Here is a 25,553-nt window from a genome sequence, read left to right as displayed (position 1 = left end):
CTGGTATGTATCCATTTATATCACACATATCTATTTCACTGAATTTTATTAGATGTACCATTATTTTATGTAGCATATAAAACACTACCAAACTATGATCTAATGCTTTATCATTTAAAATTTATATTTTATAATTATTAAAAGAATGTTTATACTTTAAAAACATTATTGCCTTATAGCACTGTTGTGCATACATTTAAAAGATACATGGGGGCAAAGGGTGTGCTCAATGGTAGAATGCTTGCCTAGCATGTGTGAAGGTCTGGGTTTGATCTCTAACATCATAAATAGGTTAAGGCATTCATACTATTTATTTACATTCAGAACTTCCTACCCAGTTGCTTATACTGTTGGTTTTCCTTTTTTAAATATTTAGTTTTTAGTTTTTTAGGTGGATACAATGTCTTTATTTTATCTTTATGTGGTGCTGAGGATCGAACCCAGTGCCTCACCCATGTTAGGGGAGCACTCTACCACTTGAGCCACAACTCCAGCCCTGTTGTTTTTCTATATACTATCATGCTCTCTGTTGTCAAGGGTGTTGATGATGTAGCATTTCTGAAAAGTGCTACTCTTTTGTCTCTTGAATTTCTTCCAAGACCCTGCCACTCATTTGTAAGTTTTGATGCTGGCATTTTCTTGCTTTATGTGTGATCAATTATTCTTTGTGATAGAATGAAAGTTTAGCATGGGCAAGGCCCTGGGTTTAATCCTTAGCATCAAAATCAACCCCTTCACAATAACATCATAAAACAGTTTCATCTATTTGTGGGAATTTTCCTTTTTTGGGTCCCTTAAAATAGCAATTCCTCCAACCTAGGTAACTTAAACAGATGAATGGTTAAAGAAAATGTGGTATTTATACACAATGGAATATTACTCAGCCATAAAGAAGAATGAAATTATAGCATTTGCCTGCAAGTGAATGGAACTGGAGACTATCAAGCTAAGTGAAATAAGCCAGTCCCAAAACACCAAAGGCTGAATGTTCTCTCTGATATGTGGATGCTAACACACAATAAGGGGGATGGGGAGGGAAGAACAGAAGTTCATTGGATTAGACAAAGGGGAATGAAGTTAAGGAGGGGGGATGGGAATAGAAAAGACAGCAATGAATCAGACATAACTTTCCTATGTTCATATATGAAAATATGACCAGCGTAACTGCATGTCATGTACAACCCCAAGAAAGGGATCCTAGTTAGAACAAGTTATATTAGATGTATATAGAATATGTCAAAATACACTCTACTATCTAAAAAGAACAATTTTAAATGAAAGATGAATAGCCACAGTTATTAAAAACAATATTAAACACATTCCTCCTACCAAAAAAAAATAGTGGCTTCTTTGGAATACGTTCATTCTTCTAGGGAGAAACATTTGTTTCACTCATATTGAATTTATATTCTTTTGCTATTCTGTTTTAGTGTTCCGGATTTACACAATGTTTTGGTTTAATGCCATATCACAATCAGTCTGAATATTTTTTCTTTTTCTTTTTTTTTAATGCTGAGAACTGAGCCCAGGGACTCACACATGCTGAACACATGCTTTACCACTGAACTACACCTGCTCCCTGAAGACATTTTAAGTGACAAATTCCACTGGCATTGTACTGACGATGCATATGAATCTATTAAAATGAGGACTTAAAAATGGCTATGACCTGTGGTCAAAGAAGGCCTCTCTGAGAAAGTAGATTTTATCAGAGAAGCTAGGAGAGTAAGAACAAGCATTCTAGGCAGGGAGAAAAATCATGATTAAAAGGTAGATATTAAGGCTAGGAGTATAATGTAGAGCCCTTGCTTAGCATAAACTAGGCCATAGGTTTAATCTCTAGCACTGGAAAAAAAAAAAAAAAGAAAGAAAGAAAAAGAAAAATGTAGGCATGCTTAGAAGGTATGCAGTCAGTGGTGCGTTGTAGATTACAGAGGTTGATGTATCCAGAGCATACTGAAACATAGGGAAGTAATGAAGGTGAGGTTGGCAAAGAAAAGCAGGATAGAGATCACACAGGACTTTGTAGGCTCTCTGTAAGTATAAGAAAAAAGTTCTTATAAGCAGGTCTTTTACATGATCCCATTTGCATTTTAAAGGGGTCACTTTACTTTAACATTTAGTAAAAGTACTATTCAATCAACGGGAGAATGGATTAAGTACATTTTTATCAAATGATGGGTTAAAATTTTAGAAAAGAATAATAATGATTCATCAAATTCAAGTTAGTTTTAAAAATTCAAATAAATATAAGCCGAATACGAATTGAAATTATATATTTAGTAAATATTTATGAGACCTTACAGTGAGTTTCTAAATGTAAAAGGAAAAACTCCATAAAACACAGGAATGGATACAGAAGTTCAGTGTGCCTAGGAACACAGCACTGATGAATAGACGTTAGGTTTCAGTGTTAGAGGACACAACTCAAACTGATAAAAGTATTAAGATTTTGAGCTGGGCCTGTGTTGCATCCCTGTAATCCCAGTGACTAGGGGAACTGAGACAGGAAAATCTTAAGTTTGAAGCCAGCCTAAGCAATTTAGTGAGACCCTGTGTCAAAAATCAAAACAAAACAAAAAACAAACATACAAAACTAAAACAAAACAAAAAAACTAGATTTTGTAAGAGGCCATGTATTTGGACCAGGCACCTGATCAGGGCCCAACAAACCAAACCAATATAGAGTTTAATCATAGTAAGTAAGCTTTGGTTGGTTGCAGAAGATCAATGATCTAATTAAGCTGTAAACAATTAACTAGTTAAGTTATGACCAATTAAGTGATTGACTGACTAGGCCATAGTTAAGTACAAACCTGTGATCTTCCTGCTTTAGTCTTTTGAGTTGCTGGGATTATAGGTGTGTACCACCATGCCTGGCAGAAATGGGCACTTTTATTCAATGTGAGTAGGAATACAAATTGATGCAATTTTTCTGTTAGGAATTTGAAAATGTATATCAAAAGTCTTAGAATTGTATTTTAAGATTTTATTCTTTTTTTTTTAAAAAAAAGTCGATGGACCTTTATTCATTATTTATATGTGGTGCTGAGAATTGAACCCAGTAGTGCCTCACATGTGCTAGGCAAGCGCTCCACTACTGAGCCCTAGCCCTAACCCCATAAGATTTTATTCTTTTATGTAAATATACACTTGTGTCTATTTTTTTATATAGAAATTAAATCTCTAGGACTTTTTCCTAAGTAAGTAATCAGAAGTAGTTCCCAAGATCAAGCATGTTTAATAATGTTTCTTACACAATCATTAATCTGTCCAAATTGGAGATATCTTTAAAGATTAACAATTTCTCCTTCTCTCCCTCCTCCTCCCCCTCCTCCCCCTCCTCCCCCTTCCCCACCTCCATCCCCAATACTGGGGATTGAACCCACAGGTGCTTTACCACTGAGCTATATCCAAAACCTTTTTTTTTTTAATTTTTTTTTTTTTTATTTTGAGATAGGGTCTTGCTAAAATTTTGAGGCTGACCTTGTACAATCATCCTGCCTCAGAATCCAAGTATCTGTGATTAGATGTAGGTGCCCCTGCACTCACATATATTTGCTTTTGTTAGCAGGTAAATCTGTAAGACAGAGTATTACCCAGCCTTTAAATTACCATTCTTAAAAAGCATTTAAGGATAAAGAGAAAATTCATGTTATAAAACAACATAAATAAAGGTTTTCTAATTTTCTGAAACTGTTATTATCTCTATGTATGTGCATAGAAAATGGAATGGAAAGGTAAGAATATAAACAAAAAAATTTTAGTTTTGATGGACACAATAGCTTTATTTATTTTTATGTGGTGCTGAGGATCAAACCCAGTACTTCACACATCAAGGCAGGTGCTCTACCACTGAGGTACAGCCCCAGCTCCAAGAATATAAATATTGACAGCAATTATCTGTGGCTGATGATACTACAAATAATTTTAGTTTTTTTCCCATTATGCTTTTCTGTATTTTCTACACTTTTTAAGTTTTATTTATTATTATTATTATATTTTTGGTACTAGGGATTGAACCTAGGGGTACTTTACCACTGAGTGACATCTGAGGCCTTTCTTATGATTTCTTATTATTTATTTATTTTTGGTACTGGGGACTGAGCCAGGGATGCTTAACTACCAAACATGCTTAGGGCCTTGGTAAATTGCTGAAGTTTGCCTGGAACCTATAATCCTTCTGCTTCAGACTCCCAAGCCACTGAGATCACAGTTGTGTGCCACTAAACCTGGCATATTTTCTACACTGTAGAAATATTAATGAATATTGGGAGAAAAATGCTGTAAATGTAGTTTCTTTCAAATTTCTTTTTTTTTAAATTTTTTTTAAGGTGGACACAGTATCTTTATTTTATTTTTATGTGGTGCTGAGGATGGAACCCAGTGCCTCATGCATGCTAGGCGAGCACTCTACCACTTAGCCAAAACCCCAGCCCCTGTCAAATTTCTTTAAAAATTAAGATCATATAGTAGTCATTCTCAATCCTTATTGCACATCAGACTTACCTAGGGGTGTTTTTCAAAAAGTCTATTCCCCTTTGGTCTCCAGAAATTCTCAAATTGAGCTGGGGTGGTCCTTCCAACAGTAATTTTTAGAAGCTGCCCAGGTAATCCTAATGAATAATCAGGATTAAAAAACTACTATTATAGACAGGCACTGTGGCGCATGCCTGTAATACTGCAATTCGGGAGGCTGAAGCAGAAGAATGACAAGTTTAAGACCAGACTTGGCAATTTAGCAAGTCCCTGTCTCAAAAATTTAAAAAGTAGCTGGATGCCATGGCAAACACACATAATCCCAGTGGCTGGGGAGGTTGAGGCAGGAGGATTGTGAGTTCAAGGTCAGTCTCAGCAACTTAGTGAGGCCCTAAGCAACTTTGAGAGACCCTGTCTCTAAACAAAATATAAAAATAGCTGGGGATGTGGCTCAGTGGTTAAGTACCTCTGGGATCAATCATCCCTGGTAACACACACACACACACACACACACACACCAAAAAAAAAAAAAAAAAAAAAGAGAGAGAGAGAAAAGAAAATTTAAAAAATAAAACAGACTGGGGGTGTAGCTCAGTGATAAAGTGCTCCTGGGTTCAATTGCCAGTCCCCCCCCCCCCCCCCCGCAAAAAGTACTCTTACAGCATTTGTGATAAATAGGTAAATATTTGTGTTTTGAGCCTCTAGACTTATTGATTAGAAAAAGTAAAACCTTGCTTATTAGAGAGAAGACTAATACATAATATACAGTTACCTATTAATCTAGTAGGCTTGTAAGATCATGGAAGTACAGTATTTGTATTTTTTGAAGATTATTTTTTTCAGTGCTGTGAATGAACCCAGGGCCTTGAACATGCTAGATAAGTGCTCTACCACTGAACCACATCCCCAGTCCTGAAGCCTTGACAATTCTGCCTATTCTCAATTCAATGTTGCATGTCATTTTATTAAATTGGATAAGTTTTAGTTATCTGAGAACACCTGTCAAACTGTGATAAATAAAAAGGCAATATGATAAGCTAGAAAAAACAGGTTAAGGCTGGTTTTTTTTTGTTTTTCAACTTTTTTTTTTGGAGTTGGTGGGGGACCTTGTGCATGTTAGAGAAGCGCTCTATCACTGAGTTATATCAATAGCCCTTTCCACAATTCTTAAATAAATGTATAGTTTAAAGAATTTATTTTTGATAAGTTTTCCCCTCTAAGAGAAAGGATATCATTATTCTTGGAACTGAAGAATTTTCATGTCACTTGTACCATTGCAGTTTTCAGATATTAAGATGAGGGGAGTTGTTTTTATCATGAAATAAAATTAATTATAGCAATAGCTACCCATTTACAATCAGTCTGAACATTCTGGGGATTAGGAATCCCATGCTAGTTATTTTTGTTAACACAGTATTTAACAGTAATGGAACTAAACAAGGAGTATAATGAAATCACTGTGTACAAGATATGCCACAAACCTGGAAGAAACAACTTTCAAGAAAAGAGTTAATTTAAGAAACAGAAAAGAAATCAAATTTGGGGTATGTTGTAGTCTCAAGTATTGGGGAGGCTAAGGCACAAGGGTCCAAATTCAAGCCAGTCTGGACAAATTAGCAAGACCTGTCTCAAACTTTTTTTTTTTTTGTACTGGAGAGTGAACCCAGGAGTGGTTTACCACTGAGCTGTATCCCCAGTCCTTTAATTTTTTTTTTTTTTTTAAATTTGGAGACAAGGTCTTGCTAAATTGCTTTGGGCCTCACTAAACTGCTGAGCCTAACTTCGAACTTGGAAATCTCCTTCTTCAGCCTCATGAGTCTCAAAACAAAACTTTTACAAAAAGGACTGAGGATGTAGCTCAGTGGCAGAGTGGACCTGGGTTTGATCCCAGTATAATAAACAGACAAACAAAACACTATTCTAGTAGTTGTGCAATGTTTTAAAATAGAAAACAAAGTTCAGAGTTCAGGGCACCTTCAAATTTGTTAAAAGCACTGTTTCAAAAATTGGGGAATATACTCTTTTTTAAAAAAAATATTAATTTTGTTGTAGATGAATATACAGTATCTTTATTTATTTTTATGTGGTGCTGAGGGTAGAACTCAGTGCCTCCCACTTTCAAGGCAAGCACTTTACCACTGCGCTATAGCCCCAGCCCCTGGGGAACATACTCTTATGGAGATCAGGAATATGTGATGGTTTTGGTGGCTCATGCCTGTAAAACCAACTATGTGGGAGGCTGAGGCAGGAGGATTGCAAGTTGGAGGCCACTCTGGAGCCCCTATTCTGGAGCCCCTTTGTCAAAAAGAGAAAGGAAGTAGGGGAGGAGGGCTGGGGAAGGGGGAAGTAGCTCAGTGGTAGGGCTTTTGCCTGGTTTAATCTCCAGGAGGCAGGATGGGGGCAGAGGGGAAAGAAATCAGGCTTATATAATGCCTTTTTCAGAATTCTCATTTTGTTACTGAAAATATGTAAAATCTTTATGGTATTGGAAAGAGACAAGTGGCCCTTGGAAGTATATAGAAGTGCAAGGTTTATTCAGCACTGGTGTGGGCTCAGTGGAGTCTTTTTCAAGGCTGAATACAGTTCTTTGTTCTCATTATCTTTTATACAGTACATCCTACCAGGTTTCAAGACTTCCCCATGCAAGTAGCCTTGATTTCCTTTCCCTCTTTCCTTTCTGTATTCATGAGCAAACATGAATACAGAAGCAAACTAGCAGGTTGCAGTTATTAACAGAGATAAAAAAGAAACATCTAGGAAGGAGTTACCACTTCAATTTCTTTCCCCAAACGCCACACAGCTCAGGTCAAAATTATAAACAGGAAATTGCAACTTCTCTAAGGCAATTTTTTCTCATTGTTATATTACAATACGATTAAGGATAGAGAACTGGTGTTTTGCGTTGTTTGCAAAGAAGCAAGTAGGAAGCATAGAAGGTGATGCCCAAGCAACACAGCTATTCATGAATTCAGGCAGGCAGAATGTATATTGGTTAGCTTGAATTCTGAATTGTATTTCTTACTAGGCATTTTCTACCAGGTAGGCCTTGGTTAAGTCATTTTCCTTCATAAGTTTTAATTCCAGTCAAAAAATATTTAGGGGGCTGGGGTTGTGGCTCAGTGGAAAAGCACTTGCCTTGCATATGTGAGGTACTGGGTTCGATTCTCAGCACCGGATATAAATAAATGAATTAAACAAAGGTCCATCAACAATTTAAAAAAAATTAAAAGTATTTAGGATGTGTCAGGTACATAGGGGACCCTCAGTTAAAAAAAAAAAAAAAAAAAAAAAAGGCAGCATTCCTGTTCCCAAACTGGTCTTAACAACAATCCAGTGGCTGAGGGGATAGCTCAATAATATAGCCCAAGTTTAACATTCAGTAGGCCCTGTGTTCAATCCCCAGGACCAAAACCAAAACCAAAACCAAAACCTCATAAGAAATTTGAAACACTGAAGATGATCTTACTTGTAAAATGAAAATCACATCCATTGCCAAGTGATGTGTGGCTTAAACAAGATAAACCAACTATAGCCCACTCAGCTCAATGCATATCTAGAGACTGCTTGGCAATGCACGACAGACTTCAGTTTGGGTTTCACTTTTATTTTCTCGTGATTCCCTCCTCGTAACCAGGTTGGCTCACGGAGCCTCACCACTTAAGGTCTGACAAATGGGTTCTTAAGTAAGCCACGAAGCCCCGCGCAGTGAATTCTTGCGGGCTAGACCCTCTCGGGGGCGCTTCTTGCCCTCAATAACCATTTACTTTCAGGACCTAGAACGCCGGAACCGGTACATTCGCGGTTAGGTGGGAGTTTCCATTGGCTAATCTCGCTCAGAAAGGCACGTTTTCCCCGCCCCCTTATGGTGCTGTCCAATGCGAGTCTCTCTGCTCTGTTCCGCTCCGCCCCGCCCCGTTGCCCCGCCTGCCTAGTGTATTCCCGCTATTGGCGGATCTCCCGGGCCGAGATGGCGGCTGTGCGCGTGCGCGCTCTCTCCGAAACTCTTCCCCGGAGGAGGAGCGATTGGGAAGGCAGGGTCCTCTCGGCTCCGGTGGAAGAGCAGCGGAGAAGCTGGGCGGAGCTCCAGGGCTGGCGACCGGGCTGCGGAGGGGCCTGCGAGCCGCCTGCTGAGCTGCGGACTGCTGGGGCGGGCGAGCGAGCGAGCTTCGCCGAAGGAGTCCGCGCGTGCTCGAGCTGAGCTGCACGCTCCGGCGGCTGCGCTGCTCGCCAGTGGCTGCGTCGCGCCGGAGTCTCCAGCATGACGGAGCTGAGGCAGAGAGCGGTTCGCGAGCCGGACTCACCGCCCGAGGACAAGGTAGCGGCAGCGTCCGGGTGGGCGCGGCCCGGGCAGCGGAGGCCCGCGGGGAGCGCGCGCAGCGGGGTGGTCTGGCTCTCTGACCCTTTGTCGCGGCCGAGAGCATTGGACCTGGGCAGCACTGAAGGTCCTCCAGGGCCACTGCAGGGCACGGCTCTGGATCGGGTTGGGGATGGTACCCTGGGGGCGTAAGGAGGAGCGCGCAGAGATTGCGCACGGCTGCCTGCTTCGCAGGGCTGGTTGGGGCATCCCCCACCTCCCTGAGGCCTTCCTGGGTGAGAAGACTCGAGACCCCGCAGAGCCTTCTCCGACAGGAGGCTCCTCTCAGCACGACTTCAGGCTCATTGCTCTTGTTAAAAATGTTATTTGGGGTGGGGAAATCGAGACAAGGCCATAGGATTTGTCTTCTGGGGGATTTAAATCCCTTCTTGAAAGTTAAATCCGTTGGCTTTGATCAGAGAGGTGTCTTGACTCACGCAGTGAACCAGCCGGTTAGCAGGTGTTGGAGGGTCTACTTCCAAAGGGTTGTTTCCTGAGCCAAATGTGGGCTTTGATGGGGTAAAGAAGGAGGCCATCTTGGCGGGATACAACCGGTTGGGGGGTGAGATGGAAGAGGGGTGGACTCCTTTGATTTAAATGTAAGGTTTGCGTAGGGAAGTTGAAGGTGAAGGGTAGTTGTGTTACTGTGAACGTTGAATGACGACATGAAGATTTGGGATTTTTGCGGTAATATTTATGCTTTTCAAGTTAGTAGTGGTCAGGAGCAAAAAGAAATTATTATTGTTTCCCTCCAGTGTCTGGGGATGGAACCCAGAACTTTACACGTTAGGCAAGCACTCTACCATTGGGCTACATCCCCAGCCCAGGAGCAGTGTGCTTGGAAAATGATCATTCAGTGATGTGTAGAATAGACAGGGGGAGCCTGAATCAGAATGATGGAGACTGGTTAAGTCGGGGTCAGGGATTGTCTGTGGGTGACCTGCAGATGTTTTCTTTGACCAGCATGTTCTCTGATCTTCTCTTAAAAATCAGAAGATCTCTCCTAACAATCAGAATTTCTTTCTCTTTTTGGATTATTGGAGAATGTGCTATCACGTTCTCACCTGATTGATTGTTGTCTGAAGCTGAGGGTCATCTATTCCTTAGCAATCCCTGTTGCCTTAAACTAGCTCCATAGCACCCACTCATGTAGCCTGTACTTTTTGATTACTGAAGGAAAGGGAAATCAGGAAGGAAGTGATTACATGATTTGTTGACAGGATGTCAATAGAATAGTTTTACAAGGAGGAATGCTCTCATGAAAAAAAATTTTTAAAAACGACTCTCTTGTTATTGTGTAGAGTGGATCATCCAAGGAGACTGTCCATTTTGATGTTTAGGATATATTGGAGAAAATTTAGGGCTCGGGATACAGATTCAGGAGTTCATTGCAAAGATAAGGTACTTTGCAGTTTACTCCTTCAGATGAATATCTTGGTTTAGTCCCAAACAACTCTGTACTCATCCTGGTTGGTGAGTGTTCATGTGTTTGAAGGTACTGTACCCTTGTTTAAGGATGAGCTCATGCTTGGTGTTAAAGGGATTCTGTGGACCAAGAAGGTATGAGAAGAGGGAGAAGGATGATAGCTGGTGAGGCTGTATTTTTGAAAAGCTAACTGTGATAACAAGATATGGTAAAGCAAAACAAAAACAGTCCAGGGATTATGAGGTGAAACAAAAATTTTACCATCTCCACTCCTTGGATTCATCCTCCAAAGATAAAGTGCCAGTTGATTCTTAATTTTTCACATTCATGTTTTAGGTAGGGAGGACTCCAGGAGCTGTCCAGCTAAAGGTGCCTTAATAATTACAACTGTACTTGGAACTACTTATACAATGAAAGGACGCCTGGGTCATGAGGTCCACTAGGTGCTTACCATTCTCTAAAATGCAGCAGCAGCAGTTATGCCTTCTGTTAAAAGCCCGATGTAGTGCTGGGGCTATAGCTGAGTGGAAGAGTGCTTGCCTAGCATGTGTGAGGTACTGGGTTTGATCCACAGCACCACATAAAAATAAACAAATAAAGTAAAGGTATTCTGTCCATCTATAATTACAAAAGAAAGAAAGAAAGAAAGAAAGAAAGAAAGAAAGAAAGAAAAAAAAGCTAGTCCATTACCCAGAGCAAAACAGTTTCTCTCCCCATCATTATTTCTGAACTATCACATATGGTATTTTAAAATAAGGGTACATTTATTTGACTTTGGTGAGTGTATAAAGTGTTTTTAAAAGTTGCATTTGTTCTGTTTCATAACTTGGAAAAAAAACCTACCAATATCCAAGGACATTAGAAATAACAAAATAAGGGTGTCTTTCTAGAGAAATGAATTGTGAAATCGGAACTTTCTTATTTCATAGAAAAATCCAGAGAACAATTTTTCAGGTCACTTCTTTAAAAGAGCTAGAACAAGTTTGAAAGATTCCTCAAAATGCTACAGTTGCTTAATTGTTGTGGCAGAGCTATCTTGTAAATAGAAAATCACTAGTATCAAAATAATCTGAAGAATGTGTTTATAAAAGTCAGGAGGGGTATTGTTATATTTAGCATCCTAGAATGGAATTTTCAAAGCCTATTGCTAATAAAGGAAATGTTCTCCTCTGAGATCTGTGCTTATAATTTTAAGGTCCCAAAGCACAGTATAGTTATAGTTGCCAAGCACAGAAACTTGGAATTTAAGCTTTGGGAATGATTTTTTTCCTCTCCAACTGTTCCCCCGCCCCCCCCCCCAGTGGAGCTTAGGGAAAAAAAAAAAGGATGAAATATGGGGCAAAAAATTGACATCATAAAATTTATTGTTGGATTGGCATTTCAGGAGATTTTGAAATTAAAAGTTTTAGGTTTTCTTTTTTAAGTAGATTTCGAAATGCTATTAAAATTAGAACTTTACTTGTTTCAAGGCTTCCTTTCTCAATAAAGGAAACCAGTATGAAGTAAACGACATCATGTAGAAAGGGGAGTTTATACTTCAGCTGAATATAGTGGTTAAGAGCAGGGGATTATAAAGAATGAAATTGTGGCATTTGCTGGTAAATGGATGGAACTGGAAAGTATCACATAAGTGAAATAAGCCAGACTCAGAAAGCCAAAGGTTGAATGTTTTCTCTGATATGTGGAGGCTAGTACAAAATAAGGAGTGGGGGTGGGGGAGAGGGAATGGGGTGGAGAATTCCATCAAAAAAGAAGGAAGACCAGTGGGCTAAATGAAAGGGACTGAGGGGGAGGAAGAAGAGATGAGATAAGAAAAGAACAGAGGAATGAATTAATCTAACCTTTTTGTATACTGTGAATATACCACAGTAAATCTCACCATCATCTATACCCACAAGACACTAACAAAAAAGAAAAAAAAGTCTAGAAGTAAGTATCAGAAAGATCAATAGAGTTGAGGGAAGGGAACAAGGAGAGGGGAGAGGGGAGAGAAGGGGGTATAATGGGGACTGAATTTGAGCAAATTATATTCCATGCTTTTTAAATTATGTCAAAATGAATTCTAATGTTATGTATAACCAAAAAGAAACAAAAAAGAGCAGGGGCTTAAGTGTCAGCTAGATCTATCTTGAGCCTGGACCCTGCCACTTAGCAGCTGTGTAACTTTGAGCTAATCATTGAACTTGGAAAAGTCTCTAATTTGTTCATCCCTAAAATGGGAGTGATAAAATTTCCCATGCTCATAGAACAATTGAATGGAATTCAGTGAGTAATTATGTTTCATACCCAGGGCAGAGCTTGACACATTGTAATGACATGTCAGCTATTGTTGTTGCGGGTAAAATAGTTTTTTAATAGGAAAAAACTTTCAGTCTTAGAAGGTGATTAAATCTTAAAGTTATTAGTGTTTGGAATAATCTACTTACAGTCATCACTTTCAAGTTTTATAGAAAGAGTTTGGACTGCTGGGCATAGAGGTGATTACTGTAATCCCAGTGATGTGAGAGGCTGAGGCAGGAGGATTGCAAGTTCAAAGTCAGTCTCAGCAATTTAGTGAGACCCTGTCTCAAAAAGGACTGGGGATGTGACTCAGTGATTAAGTGCCCCTGGATTCAATCCCTGGTTATCCCTCCCAACCCCTGTGCTTCCCCCCAAAGGAATTTTTGGTACTCATATCATAGTCAGGCCTTAAGTATAGAAGAAACACTGAGCATTGCTGTATGCGGTTATTTTCTTTCTTTCAGAACTAGTGAGGACTTTAGTGAGTAATTAAAATGGTTTTCTGGTGGAATTTGAGAATGAACTATTGAAATCGAATTTAAGAGCTATAACCTATTTTAGATGTAGGAGGATTCTCCCCTGCCCCCCCATATCAGGGATTGAATTCAGGGGCACTTAACCACAGAGCCACATCCCCAGCCTTTTAATTTTTTATTTAAAGATAGGGTCTCGCTAGGTTGCTTAGGCTGGCTTTGAACTTGCAATCCTCTTGCCTCAGCCTCCCAAAGTGCTGGGATTATGGGCATGTGCCGCCATGCCAGGGAGAAATGCATTCTTTAAATATATATTTGTATCAACAAGTATATGAAAAAATGCTCACCATCTCTAGCAGTCAGAGAAATGCAAATCAAAACCACCCTAAGATACCATCTCACTCCAGTAAGATTGGTAGCCATTAGGAAGTCAAACAGCAACAAGTGCTGGCAAGGATGTGGGGAAAAGGGTACTCTTGTACATTGCTGGTGGGACTGCAAATTGGTGCGGCCAATTTGGAAAGCAGTATGGAGATTTCTTGGAAAGCTCAGAATGGAACCACCATTTGATCCAGCTATTCCCCTACTCGGTCTATTCCCTAAAGACCTAAAAAGAGCACACTATAGGGACACTGCTACATCCATGTTCATAGCAGCACAATTCACAATAGCAAGACTGTGGAACCAACCTAGATGCCCTTCAATAGACGAATGGATAAAAAAAATGTGGCATTTATACACAATGGAGTATTACTCTGCATTAAGAAATGACAAAATCATAGAATTTGGAGGGAAATGGATGGCATTAGAGCAGATTATGCTAAGTGAAGCTAGCCAATCCCTTAAAAACAAATGCCAAATGTCTTCTTTGATATAAGGAGAGTAACTAAGAACAGAGTAGGGACGAAGAGCATGAGAAGAAGATTAACATTAAACAGGGATGAGAGGTGGGAGGGAAAGGGAGAGAGAAGGGAAATTGCATGTAAATGGAAGGAGACCCTCAGGGGTATACAAAATTACATACAAGAGGAAGTGAGGGGAAAGGGGGAAAAATATAAGGGGGAGAAATGAATTACAGTAGAGGGGGTAGAGAGAGAAGAGGGGAGGGGAGGGGGGAGGGGGGATAGTAGAGGATAGGAAAGGCAGCAGAATACAACAGACACCAGAATGGCAATATGTAAATCAATGGTTGTGCAACTGAAGTGATTCTGCAATCTGTATATGGGGTAAAAATGGGAGCGCATATCCCACTTGAATCAAAGTGTGAAATATGATATATCAAGAACTATGTAATGTTTTGAACAACCTACAATAAAAATTAATTAAAAAAAAAAGAAAAAAAATAAATATATATTTGTACATATAGATGTGTGTGTGTGTGTGTGTGTGTGTGTGTGTGTGTATGTGTGTATATGTGTATTTGTTTATTTTTTTGGTGCTGGGGAACCAGCCCAGGGCTTCACATGCAAGCTAAGCAAGCACTCTTCCACTAAGCTAAACCTTCAGCCCTTTGAAACTTTTTTATTTTTCTTTTTTACATTGGAAAGTGATTTGGGAATCGGAAAAGCCATCTCTGGTGCATTGTGGTATACACCTGTAATTCCAGCTACTTGGGAAGCTGAGGCAGGAGGATCACAAGTTTGAGGCTGTCCTCAGTAATTTAGTGAGACCTTGTCTCTAAGTTAAAAATGAAAAGGAAAGGGGATATAGCTTGGTGGTAAAGTGCCTCTGAGTTCAATCCCTTGTACCAAAAATAAATAAAAAAGAAAGAGAAAAAGGAAAAATAGAAAAAGAAAAAGTAGTAAACTTTAACTATGGTTTTTAAGCCTCACTAGGGAAAAGAGGTGAAAGATTGCTTTGTCATATCACCCGTTATTCCAGGTTTCTGGTTTATGTTGATCAAACAGTATAATTTTATTTTAAAAGTTCGATTACTTCTCAATTTACAGCTGTTAAAATCCATTTTTTTTCAAAAACCTAATTTTGTTTAAAATGTTTTGTGATTGCACAGGTTAATATATTTCATTAGAAGAATTAGTACCTTTTAAAAATGTTAAATCACTCATCATATGTTATTAGAAAGGGCCTTAGAGGTTATTATTTTATAGGAGAAATACCATAACCCATAGAATTGAAGTTTTTGTTCAAGTTTACATAGTTGATTTGATACAGAGTTTTTAGTAGTATGAAGGGCTTCTAATTCCTTTTTATTTCCCCTGCATTATGCTACATAATGCTTTCTCAGGAATATAGAATTAATTTACAGACTTTAAAAGCATCTCCATTAACTTTGAAAAGATGCCTGAATATCACCTATTTTTCTTATGTGACTTTAAATCAGAAAAATAGCCAAATAAGTCTTTGTAAAGGACATTTATAAAAATAAAAGTAAGCTGGATGTGGTGGCACACACCTGCAATCCCAGCAACTCAGGAGACTGAGGCAGGAGGATTGCAAGTTCAAAGTTAGCTAGCTTTAGCAACTTAGCAAGACTGTGTCTTAAAATAAAAATAATAAAAGGGCAAGGGAATATGGCCGTGGGTTCAATCCTCAGTACCTAAATAAATAAATAAAAGTCTCAGTAAGTGTGGAGATTTTATAGAAAAGCATTTTTTTTTTTTTTGGATAGAGAATGTTGATTAGATCAAATTTTCCCAGTTATTGGGCGACTGGTGATTTATATATTTTGAAGCCCTTTCCTGGGAGTGGCCACTGGAGTTCTTGAAAGGAACTCCCAGAGTGATGCTCAGAGACCACAAGACTCCACTCAGAACAACTTAGGTGAGGCTGCCTGGAAGAGTACTTTCTGGTTGATAGCTTTTAGTACCAGAACCATTTGTTCTGGCAACATTCAGTCTTCCAGTATTCAGCACTTTTCATTTGCTGGCTCCAGTCTGCTGTATGCAGTGTCAGTGCTCATGAGGATTCTACCCAGGATTTTATACTAATTTTGATTCTCAATAATCCATTCTTTTTCTTTTTTTTGCTTATTTATTTATTTATCTATCGCTTATTTAAAGGAATCATTTATTTATTTTGTATGGTACTGGGATTGAATCCACACATACCATGTAAGTGCTCTATCACTGAGTTGCCCCTCACCCATCAAGTAGAAATAATGAGAAGATCTTTGTTTATGTTATTGGTACTGGGGATTAAATCCAGGGATTTTGAGCTATATCCACACTTCTTTTTTTGTTTTTTATTTTGAGACAGGATTTCACTAAGTTGTTGAGTAACTGTTTGAAAAAGTTTGTGTCAGTGTTTTCAATTTTCCCATCTTTTCTGGGATCTACATAGGGAGAATGTATTTCTCCACCTGGTGTTAACTTAATACATGTGTTGTGGAGTCTCCCAGACCTTCTTTACTGGTGCTGGAAGCTGTTGGGAAAAAGTACAACCATTCCTCTGGTTTATAAGAGAACAGACACCGACTCTCAACTATTAATTTTGCCAGGGTCTTGTTGAATGAATACTGATTGGATCCTGGCATTGAGCAGAGTTCCTGCCTTCCAAGTTTTGTCACATGGTGACCAGTTGGTTGGGGGAGTAATGAGATGCCCCTACAGAATCCCTATTAGCCAGCTTTCCATGCCAGTCACTGATCTTTGTCCTATGTTGTTTGCCTGGTAGTGGGAATGGCATCGGGCCTGCTAAGTTGAGTGACCTTCTAAAGAAAGTTTAACTTTGTTATGTTATTTTAACTAGGCAGTGCCTGGTTCAGAATTTGAAAGGAATGAAGAGTACTCCTTCCTCACTCACTTTTCCCCAGAGACATCCCCATGCCAGGTAGTAGTCCTCATGAGTGCTGTTGCCTGTGTGGAAGGACCTGATCTGTCCTGCCAACATCAGACATCCTTTTGATTTGCTGCTTCTGGCATTAGCTCCTTTGTATCAGGTTCCCCCAAGCACTAGTTTGGGGCTTCTTTGTGAAGACTTTGCTGTGTTTTTTTTTTTTTTTTTGGGTGGGGTGGGTGAGTACTAGGGATTGAACCTGTGGGCGCCTAACCACTAAGCCACATCCCCTGCCCTTTTTTGTATTTTATATAGAAACACGGTCTCACTGAATTGCTGAGTGCCTTGCTAAGTTGCTGAGGCTGGCTTTGAACTTGCAATCTTCCTGCCTCAGCCTCCCAAGCATCTGGGATTACAGGCGTGTGCCACTGTGGCTCTTGGCTGAGTTTTTGAAAGAGCAACACTTTCTGTTCTTGAGTTTCTGGCATTGAGAGGATGTTTGTCATGAATCCTGGACCTCTCAGTGGGTGACTTTTAGAGTTTTGGCCCCACAGTCTTATGTCCTGCTCGTTTGGTCCTATACTTTCGGTGGTCTACAAGCATTCTTAGGTTCCTTAGTCACCACAGGTGGACTTCCTCACAAGTTTGACTTCTATTGCTCTCCACACTGACCTTCATTTCCAGTTTCCTCTGTAAATAGAACCACAGATTCTTTAGTTACTTTGGCTCTAAATCTGTTAGTCCTGTGTGTTTCCTCTGCTTCCTGCCTCTGCTTCCTGCCTAGTCCTGAATATAGGTTCTAACCAGGTGTTAACTGTATTCCTTTTCGTTGCTCTTGCACATTTCATATAGTTTCGGACTTGATGCCTGCCTGGTAGTTAAACTTTCCTATTGAGCATTCTCTGCACTTCAGGATTTGGTCTCAGCACCTTCCATTCATGTGCATGCCTTCTATGAAGTCTGTATATTAATCCCTGTGTGTGTACCAGGAAAGTGTTATCTGGGCAGGGTTTGCATTAGCATGTGGACTTGATCTCATTCTCTCCCCTTCTGTCTTGTAGAACACATCACCTCCTCCCCAAGGGACCAGCATGAAGCCCAGGTAACTAGCCATTGTATACAACTCAAAGTTCAGCATCACAGTTTGATGCCAGTAGTCTCCTTCCTGGATCAGGTGATTGTGCACTACAGGGTTATCTGTTCGTTCTCTCTGTTCTAAATGGAATTGTAGAAGAGAGACAGGATGGAGGGGGCAGGATAACCTTTTCTGACTAGGAATGGGAGACACACAGCAGTGTCTTGGCTTGCTTCTCCCCTTAGTGGAAATTTAACTTGTTTATGTTTAGGTAGAATCTGTTGCCTGAGGGGCTTCATTTAGGTTGAGTAGATGGGGCCAGAATCCTCCAAATCTCAGAATGAGGAGAATTCTCTGTGCTGTAGCCATTGAATCACACTATAAGCTTAAATTAACCCATATGGTATATTTGGTTTACTGAAAGGTTCACCTTCTGGGTTTTAGACTTGGGGGATGGCCAGGTTCTCTGTAGATGAGTCTGGGGGGTGGAGCAGTTGTTATACAGACCTTCAGTTTCTCTTACAGTCCCTACTTGCTCTGTCTGTCATTCCATATGTCAAACATTGGTCCAGGTCTTCTAGGTTTCAGAGGGCAGAACGTTTCCATTTTCCCTTGAGCTTTCCTGAAGCGCTTAGTTGGCCACATGTTATTTCATCCCTCTTAGCTCTTTCAGTACCAGGGATTTAACCCAGGGGTGCTTTACCATTGAGCCACATCCCCAGCCCTTTTTATTTTTTATTTTGACACAGGTTCTCGTTAAGTTGCTTAGGGCCTCGATAAGTTGCGGAGGCTGGCCTTGAACTCATTCTCCTGCCTCAGCCTCCAGTTGCTGGGATTACAGGCGTGTACCACTATGCCCGGCTCTTTAGTCTTTTTTGTTATCTGAAAATTTGTACAACTCTCATATCCACTGATGATCCCTTACCCCTACCATTTCTGTCCAAAGTCATACTTTCATTTCTTACTGTACTCATTAACGTTTATTTTTGTGGGTTATTGGGGCCAAAGGTGTGTGTATGGGGGGTCGTTTACTTTCTTCAACAGGAAATTGAGCTGGTATGACAACAGAGAAGCAGGTAGTTGCAACACTTTTTATCTTTTTTTTTTGGTTTTGTTTTGTTGTGAAGATAAAGGTGGTTCCTGTTGACTGATGACACTTGTGAATTCTGGGCTTGGTCAAGAGCAAGTGCCTGTGTTTGGTTGGAGGTGGGTGATGGAAGAGAAGCCAGGAGAGTGTTGTGTGCTTTGAAGTTTGAAGGAAGCTTTTGAGAGATGGAAAAGGACAGTGCCAAGTGCCATGGATGTGTCAAGTAGAATAGGAGTAGACACTATTAACCTCACTCATGTATTTTCCCCAGTGGCTCAGTATTCGTTTTATAGAAGATGTTGTCCATCTCAGAAGATAATGGAACCTAAGGTTTTTTTAAAAATTTTTTTTGTAGATGAATACGTTTATTGTTTTTTAATATTTTAGTTGTAGTTGGACATAATACCTTTATTTTATTTATTTATTTTTATGTGGTGCTGAGGATCAACCTAGGGCCTTGCACGTGCTAGGCGAGCGCTCTACTGCTGAGCCACAACCCCAGCCTAATACCTTTATTTTTACTTACTTATTCTTATGTGGTGCTGAGGATTGAACCCAGTGCCTTACCAGTTATTAGGAAAGTGCTTCATCACTGGGACCTAAGTTTTTTGAGCAGCAAACCTTTATACATGCATTTGCCTTTTTGTGTGTGTGTGGTGCTGAGGATTGTACTCAGGACTTCATACGTGTGCCAGGCAATCGCTCTACCACTGAGCTGCGTTGCCAGCCCATGCATTTGCCAATTTATGGATTTTGCTAAGCTCTTATTTATATTTCTTAGCTTCTATTCCCTTATGAAATAACTAGTCCCATGTGGTAATAGCATGTTTCTTTAAACATTACAGCAAAATCTCAGGCTTTTATACCAAAAGTAGTCCATGCCCTGTTTAACCGTAAGTAATTAAAAACTCACAATCATAAACAAGTTAGAAGTATTTTTTTTTTTTTTTTTCAAGTAAAAGAAGTTCTGGAGGTTGGCATTCTGTCATTTTTACAGTGTGAAGGATTCAGATTTCCTTAACTTTTTCTCCTACCATTCTGAGATGTGGCTTTTACCTTAATTTTCAGGTGGCTGCTAGAATTCCTACCATTGACATCCATATTTCAGTAAGTAGGAATAAGGAAGGAGTAAGAAACCTATTGTTTTCCTGTAAGGATACTTCCTAAAAATGCACTGTCTCTACCCATAATTTTGTAACCTAAAATGATAATCTTGAATTCTTAAGAAATTATGTGGAAATGCCCTGTTGAAGAGAACCAGAGATGGTTCTACTTTAACAGGTTGACTTGTGATACAAGTTATCCACAGGCACCTCCTTCCTGGCTTGCAGAAGAAATATGTGTTTCCTGGATGATGATACAGAAACTTGATAAAGATTTTACAGGTACCTTCAGGGCTGGGTTTGAAACCCTGGTGTCCTGCTTGCTATCTGAGGGTCTAATATGGATGTCACCGTGGCTAGCTCTAAACAGCTTGCTGGGACAGTTCTCTCTGGGAAATGAACCAGTTACGCATAAATGCATCTTAGTAGACAGCCTTCAAAATAAGAGGTTTTTCATGGAAAAATAGTGAAAGGATAAGGTTGAGAAATAGATCTGGCCTCATTTTGTTGTGTATGGAAACTGACTCAAGGGGACAGGCCAGCCAGCTAGAGTGCTGATTGTCTCTGGCCAGTTTTTCCCCATGGGATTAACTCTGAAGGCATAAATCATAAACTATCTCTATTCCCTTCAACTATAGGTTGATATTGTCCCATGCTACTTTGAGTGTGAAGATAGCTTGAGGATGAACAACGGCCCTCTTGATTGCTAATCTTTTGGCTCCTTTGAGTACAGTCTCTCCTTACAGTCTGGTCTGTGCTGTGTTTGGGCTGCTGTCTGTCTGCTGTCATCTTGGGAGAGCAAAAACCTTATAAGTTTTATTATCACATATGCATGTCAGCCAGACACTCACATTTCTCTTGGAACAGTTGCCATTTCTATCTTCTCTATTCCTTGGAATTCTCTGTATAGAGAATTGTCAATTTGCACATAGTGGTCTTTTGAAAATGTGTCACTGGGGAAAAGCTATTTTGAGAACCTCTGACCAAGAACCATTTCTTTCAGAGATGGCAGCATCTCCTAGGGACTTTTCATCCGGCAGGTGAGATCTTATTGTTATGGGAGTCCTGTTTAGTTATTGGGAGCAGGGCTTTAAAGACATATTGTTTCTTAGATTTCAGGGAAGAATTATCTGAGTTATTGGGACTAGTGTCTAACGTATGACTCTTATATTTCTCAGAGGTCTCTAAATATCCAAACGCTAGAACGAACCAGCAATTTAGCAATCCCTTGGTTCAATATACAAGTTAAAAAGACTGGAGATGTAGCTCAGTGGTAAAAATGCAATCCTTAGTGTCAAAAACAAAAAACAAAAAACTTTTTCAAAAGATCCAAAAAGGGGCTGGTGTTGTTGCTCAGTGGTTGAGTGCTTGCCTTGCATGTGTGAGGCACTGGGTTCAATCCGCAGCACCACATAAAAAAATAAATAAAAGATATTGTGTCTCTCTGCAACTAAATAATAATAATAAAAGGATCAAAAAGGGGGTGCTGGTGTGAGCATTCTTCATGGCTATTACTAAAAAATAAATATTTCAAAAAAGAACCTAGGGCCTTACACATGGTAGGCAAGTGCTCCACTGCTGAGCCACAATCCCAGCCCCTCATGGCCTTTTATTTTCAGGGAAATTTGGCTCAGAATTTCCAGCCTTCATCACTTTACTTTATCACTAATCTCTCACCAGTTAGATGAATTTGTTCAGTGTTGCTCATGGGGTTGTGGAAGTTGACCTTGAGGACTTATTTTTCTGGTTGCTTTGAAGAATGTCATGTTGCCTCACTATTCATTTGTGTGTGACTGACTTTAAGGCCTACCTGGGGTTGTATTAAGCTGGAGGATAAGAATGAATATGATTTGAAGAGTGGACAGAGAATGAGACAGCAGTCCTGAAATGTGATGGGGGACCTTGAAGACTATGTCAGCACCTACAAAGGTGTCTGCATTGAGGATGATATTTTGTCTTCCTTAAAATTATGCAAGTTTTGAAATTATTAAATTTCGTGGAAATATATGTATATATTTTTTGGTATAGGATTTTAACCCTGAGGTACTTTACCACTGAGCTACATCCAAACCCTTTTTTTAAAAAGTATGTTTTTAGTTGTAGTTGGACACAGTATCTTTATTTATTTTTATGTAGTGCTGAGGATTGAACCCAGTGCCTTACATGGGCACGGCGGGAGCTCAACCACTGAGCTACAGCCCCAGCCCCATCCAAGCCCTTTTTATTTTTTATTTTAAGACAGGATCTCACTAAGTTGCTTAGGGCCTAACTAAAGTTGCTGAGGCTGGCCTTGAATTTGTTTGTGGTCCTTCTGCCTCAACCTCTAGATCCGCTGAGATTATAGGTGTGGTTCACTGAGCCTGGCTAAAAATAAATTTTTGTGGAAAATAATGGAGGTAAAAGGAAAGTATAGAAAAAATTTAAATTACCTTTAATTTCACTATCCAGAATGTAACTACTGTTAATTTTTTTTTTTTTGGTGCATGTCCTAGATAATCTTTTTCTTATGATTTAAAAATGGCTGTTTGGTATTTTCCCTATATTTGAATGATGTGAGTATTTGTTAAATTGATCATGGCAGAATTGTTGGATTGCAGGTTGTTTCCTTTACGTATTGCTATGATGGACATTCTCACATATATTTCTCTGGATGTTCACTTAAGGTATTTTTATTAACATGGAATGACTAAATTAGAGATATAAGCCCTTAAATAAAGGCTTTTAAGCCAGGCTTGGTGGTGCATGCCTGTAATTCCAGCAACTTGGAAGACTGAGGTAGAAGGACTGCAAGTTCAAGGTCAGCCTAGGCAATTTAGTGAGACCCAGTCTTAAAATAAAAGACTGTGGATGAAAAACGACACTAATGGAATAAAACTTCTGAGACCTGGGGGGAAAAAAAAATTGCAGATGTAGCTCATTGGTAGAGTGCCCTGAGATGAGGATCCTGTTCCAGACACATACAGAAACACACACATCCCCAGCCCTTTTTACATTTTATTTAGAGACAGGGACTTACTGAGTTGCTAAGGGCCTCGCTAAGTTGCTGAATTTGTGATCCTCCTGCCTCAGTCTTCTGAGTCTCTGGGATTATAGGCGTGTGCCTCTACACTCGGCTATAAACAAAGATTTTTAATACATAACTTCTAAATTATCTTTTAGAAAGATGGTGCTTATTTATAGTTTTTTTTAATTTATGTATTTTTTTAGTTGTAGGTGAACACACAGTATATTTTTTTTTTATGTGATGCTGAGGATCAAACTCAGTGCCTCACACATGCGAGGTAAGCGCTTTTCCACTGAGCTACAGCCCCAGCCCCTTATTTACAGTTTTATGTGATGCCTAGGATCAAACCCAGTGCTTCACACATGCTAAGCAAGCACTTTACCAGTGAACCAACCCCAGCCCGTTATTTATAGTTTTGTGGAGTACTGTATGAGTATACTGATTATCTTTAGCTCTGGCCCACAGTGAATATTAATCTTTTCATGTATTCATTCAATCTGATGTGAGAAAAATGCCAATTGGCTGTTTCTCTTTTTCTGTTGGCATTGACATGTTCACATTTTTCTTGATCCTAAGAGGATTTTTGGTTTTGGTCTTGGGGATTGAACCCAGGGCCTTTCTCTCACACTTTACCACTGAGTTTTGCCCCTAACCCCTGCCAGTCATCTTTTGTTTTCCTGTGTCGACATGCTTGTAAAGGCCTCGCTTCCCTTCTCATGGAGGTATTTAACTTAGTATTAAATTGTATGTTCTCTTAGTATTTATATAGTTTGCTTTTTTTTGGTGCGTGAGTACTGGGGATTGAACCCAGGGGTGCTTTCCACAGAGCTACATTGGTAGCTTTTTTTTTTTTTAATATTTATTTTTTAGTTGTAGTTGGACACAATACCTTTATTTTTGTTTATTTTTATGTGGTGCTGGGGGTCAAACCCAGGGCCTTGTACATGCTAGACGAACGCTCTAATGCTGAGCCACAACCCCAGCCCTACATTGGTAGCTTTTTAAATTTTATTTTGATACATGGTTCTGCCATATTGCCTAGGCTGCCTTCGAACTTGTCATCCTCCTGAGTACCTGGGATTACAGTTGTGTGTCACCTTGCCCAACTAGCTGGAATATATTTTAATGAGTGGTTCAGAGAGATCTGAATTGTAGATTTATTTTCACAGGGTTTTAGAAAATGATCATTCATTTTTCATAGTTATTCCACCGTGGTAGCCAGGGAATATTTAGGGCAGGGTATGGCTGTTTGTAGGCTGGCTGCTTTAGTAGAACTGTGATATTACTACTATTTCTTGGCTACCCAGTGACCACTTTGCTATGTGAATCCATTTCTAGAAGTGGTCTTGCTTCATTATCAGAAATATTTTCTATTTTTTCTATTTATTTTAGTTGTAGTTGGACACAGTATCTTTAATTTTATTTGTTTTTATTTTTATGTGGTGCTGAGGATCAAATCCAGAGCCTCGCACGTGCTAGGCAAGCGCTCTACCTCTGAGCCACAACCTCAGACCAATTATCAGAAATATTGATTCCTTAGCCAAGAATAGTGGCACACACTTACAATCCCAGCGACTTGGGAGGCTGAGGCAAGAGATTGTAAATTCAAGACCAGCCTTAGCAATTCAGTGAGATCTGGTCTCAAAAAAAAAAAAAAAATGGGCATGTAGCTCAGTGGTTAAGTGCCACTGGGTTCAATCCCCAGTACAAAAACAAAAAACCAAAAAACACAGACAAACAAAACAAACTGCAAAACAACAACAATGAAAACCCCTCCCAAAACAAAAACAGGCTCCTATTTTATAGGGATGAATAAACGGATCTTCTGAAGTTTAATAACTTGAGAAGTTGGAAATTTGAACCCAGGTGAGCTGAATCTGAATCCATGTTCTTTGCCTTAGGCATTCTGCTTCCTTGGCATTCTGGTCTCCCAAGTCATTTTGACCCAAAGTTTTGCCAGTGGGCTCCCAAAAAAAGGAGGATATGTGGGCTTCTCAGAGTCAGCTCTTGCCTTCTCTGTACTGAGTTCCTTGTGGCGGCATGCTGGAAGCAAGTATATCTTGAAGAAATGCAAGGCCTGTGTGCACAGGCCTCCTGTCCTCTAAGACCTGGCTCAGCTTCTTATGTGAAATCCTCCCAACTCCTCCACCCCATTTCTTCATCTCCCTCCCTTCCCTGGGCTTCTGTGGAAATTGGCTGTCCAACCCTCATTAGGTGTGGTCTCCTGCTGTCTTCTCAGCAGATGGTCTCTGGAGTCTGGCCCTTTTGTCCTGCATTTCTGTAGCTCCCTCATGATTCAAAAGGCATGTTGTTTCATGGCGTTCCTGGCAGGGCGGCAAAACTGTCCTTGGGGAACAGAGTCAGAGCTCACAGTTTCAGCTTTCCTGTTGAATTGGTCATGCACTTCTGTTTGGTAGACTTGGCTTATTCCTGGCACCTAACAGTTGTCAGGAGGTTGAGTTGGTGCTAAGTTAGCTGTGAAGATTAGGAACTGCCTGGGCAATGAGTACCAGGTCTCTGGTTTCAGGAGAGATATG

General features: G+C 39.8%; 1 protein-coding gene across 1 annotated transcript in view; it reads left to right on the top strand.

The window, feature by feature from the left end:
- Positions 1–8,508: 8,508 nt before the first annotated feature.
- Cds2 (CDP-diacylglycerol synthase 2) overlaps positions 8,509–25,553 on the top strand; it is a 57,325-nt gene continuing 40,280 nt past the window's right edge. The window contains exon 1 of the mRNA XM_076851564.2: positions 8,509–8,794. Coding sequence (XP_076707679.2) covers positions 8,738–8,794 — 57 coding nt within the window. The 5' untranslated portion in view covers positions 8,509–8,737. The remainder of the gene's footprint in view (positions 8,795–25,553) is intronic.

This window comes from Callospermophilus lateralis, chromosome 3 (genome assembly GCF_048772815.1).
Source record: "Callospermophilus lateralis isolate mCalLat2 chromosome 3, mCalLat2.hap1, whole genome shotgun sequence".
Lineage (NCBI taxonomy): Eukaryota > Metazoa > Chordata > Mammalia > Rodentia > Sciuridae > Callospermophilus > Callospermophilus lateralis.
Note: the sequence above shows the minus strand (reverse complement) of the source record. Positions and strands in the feature narration are given on the sequence as shown.